General features: G+C 49.4%; 1 protein-coding gene across 1 annotated transcript in view; it reads right to left on the bottom strand.

Annotated features, from left to right (window-relative positions):
* CCBE1 (collagen and calcium binding EGF domains 1) overlaps nt 1-14,006 on the bottom strand; it is a 178,508-nt gene extending 164,502 nt beyond the window's left edge. The window contains exons 1-2 of the mRNA XM_066353046.1: nt 13,080-14,006; nt 12,601-12,681 (exon numbers count right to left, since the gene is read on the bottom strand). Coding sequence (XP_066209143.1) covers nt 12,601-12,681; nt 13,080-13,210 — 212 coding nt within the window. The 5' untranslated portion in view covers nt 13,211-14,006. The remainder of the gene's footprint in view (nt 1-12,600; nt 12,682-13,079) is intronic.
* Between the last annotated feature and the right edge of the window lie 656 nt (nt 14,007-14,662).

The raw sequence follows: 14,662 nt of genomic DNA, 5'->3' as shown, positions 1-14,662 counted from the left end.
GGTGGGGCAGAGGTGTCGAGGAAATCGTCGGGATCCTTACACTCCTTCGCTTAAGATTTTCCATATCTATTCCTGCTTCCTGTCCAGAAGGGTGGCCACTCAGCCTGCCACAAAACTCCAAGAGCATATTCAAAACTCCAGGGTCACTTGTGAACCACCTCATGTCTTGCCAGCATCCAATTCAAAGCAACCTCCCAGGAAGAATCTCAGGAGCACACCCATCCCCGAAATGCAATTACAGTTCCTTTATCACTTGATATATAGTCATTTCTATTTCTATGATTTAATCAGCATAATTTCTGTTATTACACTCAAAAGACGCAATTCTCCGTATGTAACCAAACCCTACGTCAGACATCTATTTGGACTGCCTGGGTGAAGGCCATCTAAATGTAGGGTTGGAATAACTCTCCAGTCCAGCCACAGAGAGCATTGTCTTATGATGCATCAAGTTAATAAAAACCTATAAAAAAAAAGCCTTGCGTTTGCTGGGAGTTGAGAAGTCCCTTCAGTCAGCACAGGGGAGGGCTCAAGAGTTGAACAGAAATATAAAAAAATGGGAAGAGACTCTTGGGCCTGCACATAGGTTTTCTACCACACTACGTGGGAAAGCTTGTGTTTGTGTTTGATGCTTGCAAGGAAAGAAAAACAGAGCCTGACACTGAAGAGCTCCCATTTATAATACGCCGAGCCATGTTTATATCCCGGGAAAAGGTTCATGCAGCGCAGCAACAAAGCAAAATAGTTTTTAAAAATACACTTAAGGTCACTAAGTAGTGAGAGACACCATGCTGAGCGCCTGCAATGGGAAAGCAAAAGTGACGAATTTCACACGACGGGAATTAGAACTGATCAGTCTCAGAACTCAGAAATCTCCACCCTTGGAGATCCACCTGGTCCACTTCATCATTCCCCTGACCACCCTCTGCCCATCCCTCCCTGAGAGTACAAGGATGTCAGGAGAGAAAGACTTGGACCCAGCAGACAGGATCCAAATGGCCCACCAACACGGGCTTTAGCTGGACACGTCCCTGCTGAGGGGCATGGACCGGAACCATTGGGTAATGCAAGTAGGGCCCAGGCTGAGTGGCCACTGAAGGAAGAACCAGGCTGCTCGCCCCTTTTTGCTGCATGGTTTTCATCCTTGGCTGCGTACTGGACTTGCTCAGGGGGCTTTAAAAATTCCTGGTGCCTGGCACTCCCTCCAGTCTGGTGCAGTCTACCTGAATACTGGAATTTCTCCTTTCAGGTCATCGGTGATTCCAACACGCAGCCAGCGCTGTGGATCATGACCTTCAGCTTTACAAGTAGGAAGCAAAGAAGAGCCAAGTGAGAGTAAGCAAGCCCTGGAACGAAGCCCAGATGACCCCCAGCGCAGTGCTTCCTGACACTCTGTGCCTGGAGACACCCAGAAGCCTGGGCGAAACGCAGGTTCCAGCTCTGTGGATCTGGGCTAGAGCCCGGGCGTGACACCTTGCTGTCAGAAGTCAGAACGGATTATACCCGCCATCATCCGTCACCACCCTGGAGAGAGAGGCTCCACAGAAGTCAACAGCACAAACATTATGGTTTGTGCCACTTTAGATACAATTGAATCATTTTCCTTCTCCGGTGGTATTGCTGAGGGTACTTTGATGCCACTGGATGGCTCAGGAGCACCATGGTGGACAGGAATACCATGGGGATTACAGTGTGTATGACAAATGTCCCCGTTATCACATGGCCCAGTGTGTGCTCGTTTCTTTTTGTCTTTTTTTCTTTTTTAGGGGGTTATGATACGGGCTAAACTGTCTTTCCAGTTTAAACTGTGTTGAAGTCCTAACTCCAGCACTCCACAATCTGACTGCATTTAGAGCTGGGGCTTTCAGGTGGTCACTGAGTTCAGATGAGGTTATTAGAATGGGCCCTAATCCAATTCATCCTAGTGAGGTGGTGCCCTCAGAAGAGGGGGGGACTGTGTGGGGACACAGGGAGAGGACAGCCATCTATATGCCAAGGAGGGAGGCCTCACAAGGGAGCCATCCTTGCTCTGACTTCCAGCCTCCAGAACTGCAAGAAAATAAATCTCTGCTGTTCAAACTCCCACGTCTATTGTAGTCTGTCGTGGCAGCCTGAGCAGACCGACATAGGAAGGGGGGACGTCTCGTGTCTACTTTTGATAACTGACTCACATTTTCACCAGTCCGTACCAGTTGGGTTGCCATCTCTATTTCTAGAGTCTTCTAAATGCCTCTTGAAACCTGTGGTCGGCCAGGAGACCGCAATTGCCAGGCCTTGCAGAAGAGCCCGGTGATTAAGAACAGAGGCGCTGGAGTCGGGCTGTCTGGCGCGGAAGCCCTGCGCGGCCACACACCTGCCAGAGACCCGGAGTGAGAACTTGTGCAAAGCTGGACCAGTTTCTGCAGAGCCAGTCCACACACACCGGGCACCGGGCAGCCCGGGGACTCATCAACGTAGGACATACGCAACTCTCCAGTATTTTCTTTGTGGCAGCTGTTTCGGTGTTCAATGTCCCTTCTGTTCCCATCTTTTTTCAGCTGTGCTCTACATGGAAATCATTGCCTGATGAAGTGACTTCCACCTAACTCCACCAAGTATGGGGTTCCTGTATAAAATATTTCTTTCCGTATGTCCACCCAGCTGGGCTAGAACATGCGAACATGATCTCCCAAAATTGGATGTAGATAAGTTAATATCATATCAATTTTCACAGAATGGAAACCATCCTTCAACCAAGCTTTCTCAAAGTTCCCATCCATGCTGCCTTCTGGCTTCTCCTAACCTCTCAGGACCTGCCGGACAGAATCCCAGTGCACTTTTTGGAATGATCTTTCCTCTAATGAACAGTCTTTGTGGTCCTGGTGGGTTCCCAGGAAGACCACCTCCGCTCTGCCATGCAATTTTTCACCACAAAAATTGTGAGCCATCTCTCTATAGGAAAATTCCAACATGAAACACGGGCGCAGCCCCAAGGGCAAGGCTAGGGGAGAGCAAAGGCAGGGGTCAGCGGGAGGCAAAGCTGTGGCATGTCTCCGCACTGGCGCTGGACGTCCTGACCTCCAAAGGAACAGTGCGGAGCACATGCGTGCACGAGGTTAAAAGACGGGTCAGGCTGGCGATCTCTATAAGTTCAGTCTGCCCTTCTTCTCAGCAACATTGAGCTGAGTCAGGAAAAATGGCTGTTAACAAGGACAGGAGCTCCCACAAGACTTTTTTTTTTTTTTTTGCCCAACTCTGTATCCATAATATGCTCTCTTCCTTGTCAAATTTTTATAGCCATATTTTTCCTCTGTGCCATACCCCAAAACATCCTACTCTCGCTAGCATGTCAAGTGGTGCATTCCAATGTTTTTCTTCTTTTCCCTCTCCAAAGTACCATCAGACTTCACTTATCTCCTCTCAGAATATTTCTTTCAACTCATTCTCTTTCCTTCTCCACTTTTTCCCCATTCTCAATGTCAGAAGGCATCACTATTTAGGACTCTCCTTGACTTTTTAGGGAACAACAGTTGGCACTGTGTGATAAACACACAATATACAGATGGTGCATTATAGAACTGTACATTTGAAACCTAGATAATTTTAGTAACCAATGTCACCCCAATAAACTCAATTAAAAAATTACAACCACCTAGAAAAAATAAACAGTTGGCATTGTAAAAAGGCAGGTCAGAGTTTAAGCTCAAAAGTTGAATTACTGATATACAGGGTCGGACAAAAAGTAAGTTTACAGTTTTATTATTAACTGTATTTCACACAGGAACAAGAAGGAACTTACGCGTACTCACAACTGTAAACCTACTTTTGCCCTGTCCTATGTCGTACACAGAGCCACGCTGTGTAATGGTGTGATACCTTTCAGCCATATGAGGAAAAATGTAATGTTGCCACCGTGATTTCAAAATCCCTTCATGAAAATGACTTTTCCTAGATGTTCAAGTAAAATATGTATCATTTGGATTTTGAGTGTGAAAAGTTTCCCCCTCCAGGAATTCAAAGCTAACATGACATTCATGAGAGGTGGCTTTGAGTCCTCAATGCATGCGATGATCAACATGCAAGTTCAGGAATTAAGGAAGTGTGGAATCGGGGACGGTGGGAGGTCGGCCACGGCAATCCAAGGCCGGAAAGTATCGTCCTGAGACTGCAGAAAGTTATACTTAACTACCTGCAATAAAGTCCCACTTCCTAATGCCCTGACAAGTTATACTCATGTAGAGGACCATTTAGGGAAGGTGACTCAAAAAAGGTCCAGCTCAATGACTATACTGACTCCTGGAGACCGACAAACCAAGTCACGAAGATGCTCCCTCAGGCCAGGAGATCCCAATACAGTGAGATGAGGCAACTCAAAGGCTAAGGGCCCAAAGCCACCTCCTGGAGGACTCAGACCCGGGGATGAGGTTCCACTCAGACGGAGAAACCCACTCCTGGTTCTTGTGTTCAGATGGCTCTTCAGTGGTTGGCAAAGGGCCAGATAGTAACTATCTGCGGCTCTGGGGGCCAAATAAGGCCTCTATTGCATAGACTTTTCTTTTACAACCCTGTAAAAATGTAAAAAGCACTCATAGATCATGGGTTATATAAAAGCATATCATGGCCCTCCTTTGCCAGCCCCTGCTCTCTCCACCAAACCCTGGGCCAGGTTTGCGTGCAGGGGGCCCTCCTGGCTTCCCAGCCATTCACGCTAACATCTGCCACTATCTGCCACTGCCGTGCCCACAGGACTCAAGATGGGCGGGGCTTCACCCTGGCCGGGGTAAACAGAAAACACCCACAACAGTGGCCAAGAGGGAAAGGCTGAAAATGGATCTGAAGGCTGAGAATGAATGTGGTTCAGGTTTCTGAGGCTGTAAAGGGCATGGAAAGACGGAAGACGGTCTAGCTGAAGTTCCACCATGCAGAACAAGGAGGCCACACAGCTACCCAGCCAAGCTTCCTCACACCTGCTGCTGACTTGCATGGGTCACACCTTGAAGCTGGGAAGAAGTTACAGCCCTCTTCTGCTCAATGGGGAGCATCACATGGACATCCTAACACCAATCCACCCCTACAGGTGTTTTAGGATGGAAACGGAAGTTGTCCAGAAGGTCCCGATACATTTATGACAATAGATCTACAATAGATTATTAGGAAGACCAGGGAATATGGAAGGTGCATGCACTTGCTTCAAGTGTCTGTTTGAAAATACAAGATGAACTGGCCGGAGTATTTGTCCCAAGTGGGCCAACTCTGATGCCACTGCCACCTGTCGGGAAACAGGACCAGAGAATTCACCGCCTCTCAATAATGCCTTCACACTCCAATAATGCTCAGAAGAAACTTGTGGCACCTGGTAATTTCTCGCTAGAACCTCTGCAGAAAAAAAAAATCTTTGGTTCCCACCATCCCTGGGTTCTCGTGTCCTTGTTTGGAGCTGTGGGGTTTCGTTTGCTGAAAGGATACAGCTGGGCCACAGGAAATTCAAGCTCCTAGCCCCCAACATGTGACATGACTCAGATGTGTGCCAAAAACAACGTTCTTCAAAATGTCCCAAAGGTCATCTTCGATCTTCGGCTCAAAATTCTTTTACTGAAAGATAAGTTGACTTAAAATGCACACATTCCCTAATAACAGAGGTTTGTTTTCCATCTTCTCTGTTCACAGATGTGTTCCAAGTGCCTAGAAAAATGTGTGTGGCATGCACAGCAAGCTCACAGGTATTTGTTGAATAAGTGAAGGAAAATTGTTGATAAAACTTAAAAACTGGTAAATGGCTTCATGGAAAAGGAAGAACCTTGCTTGGCAAAAGAGAAGCTACAGATGTTTCAGCTATTTACTCCCCCCCCCAAATAAAAGCAATAAACTGAAGCAGAATGAAGACCTTTGTTCCCCAATATTCCGCAATGCGCTCCCTGCAGGCCGACCCTCTAACACAAAAGGGAGGTACCCCGCTGAGCAGGGGGCAGGGGGTTCAGAATCTAAACGCACTGACACAGAAACTGCTGATTGAAATGCAAGCTTTCTCTGAGGAAGACAGACTATTCTAGAACAATGGAAGAGCACACTGGCTTTTTCCGGGTGCGCCCACCCCAGAGCTTCCCTTAGAAAAGATGAAGTGATGTTAACGTAGGAAGTCAGGCATCAGCTACTCCGGGGACAATGAGTGCAGCAACCGGACCTGGTCTCCAAGGACACACCAGTGACAGCACAGCCCTTTGTGGCCAGTTCCATTGTTAGCTGTGCCCACACGCTTGGTGCTGTGGCTCCAAGAACGAGTGAAAAGGGATACAGAGGCTGCCTTGGCCAGTGCTCTCTCTTCCCCTCCTCCAACGCCTGTTCTCCAGCTTAAATAAGAGGGCGAGGGGTCCCCTTTAAAACTGTCAGGCTCCCCATCAAAGCCAGTGTCTACAGGGCAACTGTCACCAGGCAGGCACGCCCACGCCCACGCCCTCTTTCAGGTGCTACTGAACTAGCAAGCTCGGGGAGTCAGCCAGAGCAGCCAGAGTGGGCCCTGGACCACATCAGCAGTCAGAGCGAAGCAGGTCGAACTGGGAACCAATACAAACCATGGCACCATCTCACGGAGGGGCAGGTAATCCGAATTCTAAAACAGCCTTCCTACCTGTCAGCTAGAAGAGGAAGCATGCTTGGATAGCAGCGGCTCTGGTAGGCCTAAATGGTTTAAGTCACATCTCATCTTTAGTTGTAACGGTCACGTATTCATTTTCTTGGTCATTTGACAATGTGTATGCAGGACTGTCCAAGCATGAGCTAACCTCTGGGATCCAGTCTTGGGTGAGGGGACAGATGATGCAGGCCCTCAGGGGGCTGATTGTCCAATGGGACACGAGGCCAGCACAGGGGACAGAGGCTGCCTTCCACATGCCTGGGACTTAGGCAGTTCTGCCCAAAGCCACCCCCACCCGTCCCCTGCTCTGCTCTTCACAACATTCATTCCCACTTCCTCCTTAACATTGGGAGCGCAGACGGTTACGATACAAATACTTTCTGAAAGGGGGCTCCCGTGCCCTAAAATGAGCCAACAATTATTCACAGAGCTGCCTATCCTAAGCTACATGGACCCTGGGAGAAAGGCAGAGGAAAGAGAGACCAGACCAGGACCCAAGGGTCTGATTTCTAGGCTTCCCTCTGCCAATAAGACTCCTTCCCGGCTGTAGGCAAAGGGTCAACCTCTAAGATCCTCTAAAATGGGGTAACTGTACCTCTATCTGATCTTACGGTCACACAAGTAGAGCACTTTAAGTAGTCAGGTAGAAGGCAGAAAGCAAAAATACATCTTTGTAATTGTCCCTACACTTAGAAAGGCATCTAGAAACAACTGACGAGGGACTGGTATGTAAACACCCTCAGTGTTTCTGGCTGTGGTGAATTTGTGCTTTCAAAAATGTCTACTATAAAGCCCCAAACTCACAAAACTCAACAAACATCCACAGAGCACCTACTATGTGCACTCACCACACTGGGCATGGGAAGACACAGTAGGGATCAAGAGAGATAACAGTCATTGAGCGCTTCCTACATATATTAACTTGTTTCACCTTCCAGGAAACCCTATAACTCTAGTATTAATGTGATCCTCACTTCCCAAGGGAGAAAACTAAAGCACAGAGATTAAGAAACTGCTCAAGGTCACTAGTAGCAGAGCTGGAATTCAAACCCTGGCCGAGTTTCTATCGTTGTGCATGTGAGACATTACCCAAGCCCTCTGGAGGAACTCGGTGACCTACCAGAGACTGTGTGCTCCAGTCTTTCCCCGAAGTAGCCTCAGCCAGTCTGCTGCTCTCAATCTGCTGATGCTGTTCCAGTTGACTTTCTCCTTCTCCAAATTCCAAGTAAACATAGTTGCAGAAATGTCACGTTAACTTCCAAGTTTTAATAGGTTTTGGCAACACTGTGTGGTGTTATCTCAAAGAAAAGTGGGAGGATTTGCCTTCCTGTGTCATTACTTCCCATGAGAACAGAACCTTGAGCAAAAGTAGTGCCTCGGGAGACACCACTGTCTGGACAGAAGCAGCTGAGAGACGGCTGGTGGCCGGGGGCCTCCGCGTGGAGGTCTGCAAACCACAACGCTGAACATCATAGCTAATGCCACTTAGACAAACACCAAATGCACTCTATGTTAAAGAGCCATATTAAGAAACAATGTTGTCCTCTCTTACCCATAAACTAATTCCTGGCTGTTTGAATCTCTTCCCCATCGCTGAAGATATAAGTATAAATGACATGATTCTGAAGTCAATCACGCACCACTATGTATTGGTTATAGTTCCAAAGGCCATGGTCTAACAATCAAGTCTGTGACCTGAGACCAGGAACTGGAGCATATTCTTCTTTGCTCCTTTCCTAGGACAATTTTAAGCTCATAATCAATGAATCCTTAAATAGATCAAAGAACTAGGATATTCATTAGACACAGCCCCACTCAGTGAAAATTGGATTTTACTGACATGTCCTACAAACATATGTATTCCTTTTTCCTTATTCTCAAAGAGCCTTTAACATCTAATTTTATTGATGTGAAGCCCAATGAAGGAAAGATAAAGTAAACGCAAACCTTTCATTCAAACTACCTGGTTGGGGTTGAGGATGAGGAGAAAAATCAGCTTGTGGGTAAAGCTTTGGTAGCCACAAGAGGAATAATGCCATGAGAACTTTATATGCTCGATATGGCAATAATACATTCAGTTAGATCACACAGCAACTCTGAAGTCTTACCTGGAAAAGAGTATGTTCTACGTTAGGTTAGATTAGAATGCTCAGTAAATATGGACTTGTGTTAAGCTGTCATTGGCATTCATTCAACAGGTACCTGTTAAATTTTGGGTACTGGCACAATGCACACTGGGGTAGAGAGTCTACAGCCCCTGTGATTAAGATAAAATCCTACAAGGAAGGAAAGCTATACGTGCATTAACCAATTTTGTATATGATAATATGAGGTCAATTGTTTAAGACCAACACCACGGGCAATGGTCATTCAGGAAAACCACTACGGTCATGCTGGGAGTTTGCTATTAAACTGTCTTTTGAATTTGCAGTCTTCTTCCTTACTTAGACCCCAGGATCTGGAAAGTTCAGCCCCATCTGTACATACCTCTGGGATAATGAAAGGTCCCAGACTTGGAAGTCAGACAGATCTGGGTTTGAATCTTGGCTCCCCCATGAGTAAGCTTCACAAACCCAGGCAAGTCGACTTACTCCCTCCAGTTTGGGTTCCCTAGTCTGTAAAGCTGAGGATACAAACGCTCCAATGAGGCTCTGAAGATAAGGGAGAATGTATTTAAACAACATAAAACAGTGCTGAATACGCAGTCCTCAGACTGCCATTACTGAACATAGTATAAAAGGCCAACATGGAGAGGTGCTGCTTATGTGAAGCCACGTAGAAATGTGCAAGCGTGGGGGCCCAGAGCAAAGATCATTCTCAACCCCTCTTTTCATTGCCACAGCCTTTTAGGTAGGAGATGAAGTGTATTACATCTATCATACTCATTTTAGCATTAAAACCACCCTCCATATCAATAATGACTTAAGTCACTTTTTTTTTTTTCTTTCATTTTTCTGAAGCTGGAAACAGGGAGAGACAGTCAGACAGACTCCCGCATGCGCCCGACCGGGATCCACCCGGCACGCCCACCAGGGGGCGACACTCTGCCCACCAGGGGGCGATGCTCTGCCCATCCTGGGCGTCGCCATATTGCGACCAGAGCCACTCTAGCGCCTGAGGCAGAGGCCACAGAGCCATCCCCAGCGACCGGGCCATCTTTGCTCCAATGGAGCCTCGGCTGCGGGAGGGGAAGAGAGAGACAGAGAGGAAAGCGTGGCGGAGGGGTGGAGAAGCAAATGGGCGCTTCTCCTGTGTGCCCTGGCCAGGAATCGAACCCGGGTCCTCCGCACGCTAGGCCTACGCTCTACCGCTGAGCCAACCGGCCAGGGCCGACTTAAGTCACTTTTTAACAAATCACTTTCAACACGTTCAGAAGTGACTTCTGGAGTTCTTTCTCTTGTGCTACAGCTGTTCTCCAAAAGACACATGGTAAAGAGTGGGGTGGTACCCATCAGACAGCACTCCCCAGCAGTAGTTCTGTTATGGTATCTACTGCTTAGTTAGGGCTCATCTAAGAGCTGAAGCATCCATTTCCTGGAAGGCTGGTTCTCAGTCTGATTTGAGGTGAATTGGACAGAAGGGCTAACTAGTCGTCCATCTGCAGAGGCCTCCATGATCCTCTGAGGACCTGTCTAAATGACCTGGTTCTCAACCTGACCTGGTTGAGAACCCTGGTTTCTATAGCAGAAGCTTCCCCAGCTGTAATGCACATTGCATTCACCTGCAGGTGCCGGGTCAGGCGGTCTGGGACTCTAACAAGCTTCCAGATGATGCCCGTGTGGCTGGTTTCCAGACCACAATCAAACTAGCAAGATGTCTACAGGGCCAGGACAACCAGAATTCACAAGCCACGGCACACACAGTCTTCCCCTATTCTTAGGGTCCAGAAACAAAATAGGGGGAAGTGACTGCCCATCGACTTGGTCTTTAAGAAGTTACTAACTTCTGGTGGGCTGTGCCGATTGGACAGCACGAGAGCCTTCTAGAGCACTAGAAAAGCACTGTATTGTCCCTGAGTGGAGGTTGCATGGGTGCACACACATGGAACTAGAGTTCAGATTTGTGTACTTAATGTTACTTATAACTCAATTTTTAAAAAACAAAAACAAAACAAAACCCAAAATGTAACAAAGAAAAAAGTGACTGAATTATGGAAGTAATAGAAAACCAATGGCATACACATAGGACTCTCGACTCCCATAAAAGAAATAACTTAAACCCAAATAACTTTTAATATTCACAGGGACTATTTTCTCTAGTTGGGGACATCCTCTCCCATTCCTCTTAATGAACAAACTTCTAGGCACTGCTAATGTCTCTTGTTGAGAGTCTAGGTGTGAAAGAAAACCCCTCTGTTTTAAAAATCCAGTGGGGTGGGAGGACTATTTAACAGCCTAACAAAAGAAGTCAGCTCAGAATACTAATCAGGCCTCCATGGCTCCTGAAAATCAGACACACATGCTGTAACTATCGCTGATTTACGTGTAGTCTGACCTTCAGGCACTGAACAAATGAGCAAACCATCTCAGGGACACTCCCCACGTTAAATCAGAGGCTTTGTAGTTGGTAATAGGAAAACAATGCATCTGAAGAACTTCTGTGCTGTGCGGCTGAAACAGAGGGCTGGACCCAGGTCGTTTCACCAGCTGGGTGACCTTGCTAACCCAGTTAACCTTTCCCAGTCTTCACCTGCCCACTGAACACACTTCCCCCTCCTCTAACTCTCACATGTCTTGTTGGGTGTTCACCACCCGTGTCCTGTAGAAGGCAGCCCTCTTCAAGGAGCGACTGTTAGAATCACCCAAAAGGTCGTCATTCCATCACCAAGGAGAGATGTTAAAGCATGGTACAGTGATGTAACTGATGGTGCCTTTATACCACCGAACTGACCAGCCCTGAAACCACTTACACCAGAACCTGCAAGCACATGAAATAACTTTTCCAGCAGGTGACAGCATTATAGTTTGTTCATCCACTATAACACTGTAAGTAGTAAGAGCTCCTTTTCTTTCAAGTTCACTTCTGGGGGTCTCAGTGCAGAGTCACCCCAAACAGTGTATAGCTCCCAGAGATAGAGTCTGCTGTGGGGCCCCAGTGTCTCCCACTGCACCTTTAAAAAGCACGTCACCAACAAACGCTCACAGGTGCATGCTGCCTCCACCCAGTGACAGCAGAGGAACAGAAGCCAAGAGTTCAAGGGCAAAAAACACACCAGCCCTCGCCTCCAATGGGCTGCAAGCAACCAACAATGCCCCATCCTTCTCTTGAGAGTAAGATCGTCCTGGAGAGCATTTTCCAAACTACAGATTCCCTAGCTCTATCCAGGCATAGATTTTTGTTTGTTTGTTTGTTTTGGGGGGAATAGTTTATCAAGCACCCAGGTGACTGATTTAATTAACACCAGGTGGTCTGCAGACCATATTTTCCGAAAGATTGCCCCTCTTCTTGAGGATCAACAATCTTGATCTTTCTCCCGCCTGCCCCCCCCCCCAACACAATCATATCAACCGGCTGCAAGCCTCCCCGAGCCCTTAGCCCACCAAGGCCGTGACAGTATTACGCTCTGTGCCGGCAGAAGGTTACCGACAGCCGATGCCAAGTATTTACTCGTTGACATTGTGTTTTCAAAACAAAACGCAAAAGCAGCATTTGTCTTTGCCTCACTGTTTACACCCACAATCTAATCCACGTTCCTTGTAAACTTTCAATCACTTCCCCTCTGATCTCCGCCAGGACCAGTCAACAGCCTCGGGATCTTAGGGGACCGGCTGTAGGTGCAGACTCTCGGGTGCCCGTTGCTGCCCTGGCTCAGAAAACACACACAAAGGTCTGCACCATGGAGAACTCACCCAGCGTGTCCCAGCGCCACCGTGGCCCCCTGGTCGCCTGGTACCCCAGCCCCCCAGCGCACCTCCAAACCCCTCTTCTGCGGTGCCGCCTTGCCACCAGCCACGGTGCACAGTGGCGACTTGGCAGAGCCCCAGGCTTACCTGAAACACGTGGTGAGCTCGCCCGAAGCTTTCAGGCACGGGTATGTGGTGGTGGCGATTTTGTTTTCCGAGCAGACTTCTCTACAAAAAAGAGAGGGAAAGTCAAGCTCCGCGTGGGAGCGCAGGCCAGTGCGCGCCGGGAAACTTGGGGAACCCGCCTCCCGGCGCGCTGTGCAGGCACTGATCCCGGGTGGGGACGCCTGGTGGACTCCGGGGTCGGGGGCGGGCCAGGCGAGGGTCCAACCAAGCGAACCCAGCCCCGGGGGGACCGGAGCCGAAGACGCGGGCCACAGGGGAGCGGCAGGAACGCGGGGCAGAGGTATCACGGGCGCAGGAAGCCCAGGCTGAGGGAGGCTGTCACCCGCGGGCAGAGTTTAGTGTCACCTGGGACAGTTGAGCGCCCAGCCCGTGATTGACAGAGCGAGGGTGCGCGGGTCTCTGCGGGGGTGAGGGACCAAGCGTGGGCTGCCAGCGCTTACCTGTCGCTGCTCTCGGGCTCCTCGCGGTAGCTCCACGCGTGTCCCAGTGCCAGGAGCAGCAGCAGCGGACCCAGGCTCTTGCCCAGCTGTCCCCTTGCCGCTCCTCCCCGACTCGGAGGCGGCGGCACCATCAGGGCCGCTCCCGGCTTCTTCCCGGCGCCGGAGCCGTCTCCCCGCGCTGCGCCCCGGCTCCTCCGCGGCTGCCGCTGCCGCTGCCGCCGCCCCTGTCCCAGCAGGGGGCGCCAGAGGGCGGGGGCGTTTGCGCCACCTGCGCCAGACACAAGGGGCCGGGGCTGCGGGGACAGGCGAGGAGCTGCGACGCGGATGCAAACTCCGTAGGTCGGCAGGTGAACGCAGCGCTTGGGGTGCCCGAGCGGCGCGAGGCAAGCGGGGTCCAGGTCGTGTCTCCCAGGGTGGCCACGCAGAAATAACAGACTGGCCCGACTTGGCTGTGCGCTGCGCCCTCCCTCTCGCCTCTTCCTGGGCTGGGAGAGGGTGCAGAACGCAGGCGGCTGCGCGCATTTCACACCAGGGTCGCCCGACCAAGAGGAGGAGGAGCCGCTTCTCCCCCAGGGAACAGGAAGGGGGGGCAGAGGGTTAATACTCTTCCTTCCTGTCGTCAGTTGATTTCTAATGACCAGAGTCAGACGTTTGCTTTCCCGCTGCGGAGGAAGGAGAGGAGGCGAGACTACAGCGGCTTTCCCAAACGGCCCTTCCAACCTGCCCTCGCGCGATCTCTAGTCGGTCTCCATCAAAACCCCTTAGAAGGACGTCCTCCGGTCGCTTCGTTTGTTAACAGAGCCGCTAGCTTCTTCCTAACTCGAGCTCCAGACAAGTAGTGAGTTCTCACCGGCTCCTTTTGGGAGTTTTAAACCTCTGGCCCAGAGCTGCTTTAACGCTGTCTGAATGCCACGCACACACGTGAGAGCTGGAAGCTCCTGAAAGACCAGGTGAGAGGCTGAAGCGCCCCCCCCCCCCCATCGCCAGCTAACACAGCGCCAGTCGCCTGCAAACCAGGCCGGGGGGCGCCAATCAGCCCATTCGGTGGGGACTCAGCTGTAATTCATGTAAGTGTGCATTTTACGGCTGTATTGCACATCGGGAGTTCCTGTGACTGTTAAAAGAGAAACTCGTGACATAAACGTGCCCCTCAGAGCCAAGCAAGTAGTCGTGGTCCAGAGATGGCTGGAAGAGCACGAGGCTGTTGGAGAGCACGTTGTCTCCAACAAATGCATGGCTCTGCACCTACCAGGACCATGAGGGGCGAAGTAGCTTGTTCACAGGTTACCGGGTGCTAAAATAGTTAGGAAGACAGGTGAGTTTTGATTCAAAATGTTCAGATCAACTGAGAATTACCTTGCATATCACATACACCTTGGCATTTTTAATAGCAGTGACATCCTCGTTTCTCTGTAGAACACGTCTATATTTTTCAAAGGTTTTCCACATTTATGATTTTATTTGATACTCACTATAGTCCTTGAAGCTTGGAGTCTGACTGCACAAATCGGTGAGGTGTTTTTTTTTCCTGCAAATCTTACATAGACACAGAAGACCATAAACACACAAATATAGTAAAGTAT

Source organism: Saccopteryx leptura, chromosome 11, assembly GCF_036850995.1.
Source record: "Saccopteryx leptura isolate mSacLep1 chromosome 11, mSacLep1_pri_phased_curated, whole genome shotgun sequence".
Classification (NCBI taxonomy): Eukaryota; Metazoa; Chordata; class Mammalia; order Chiroptera; family Emballonuridae; genus Saccopteryx; species Saccopteryx leptura.
Note: the sequence above shows the minus strand (reverse complement) of the source record. Positions and strands in the feature narration are given on the sequence as shown.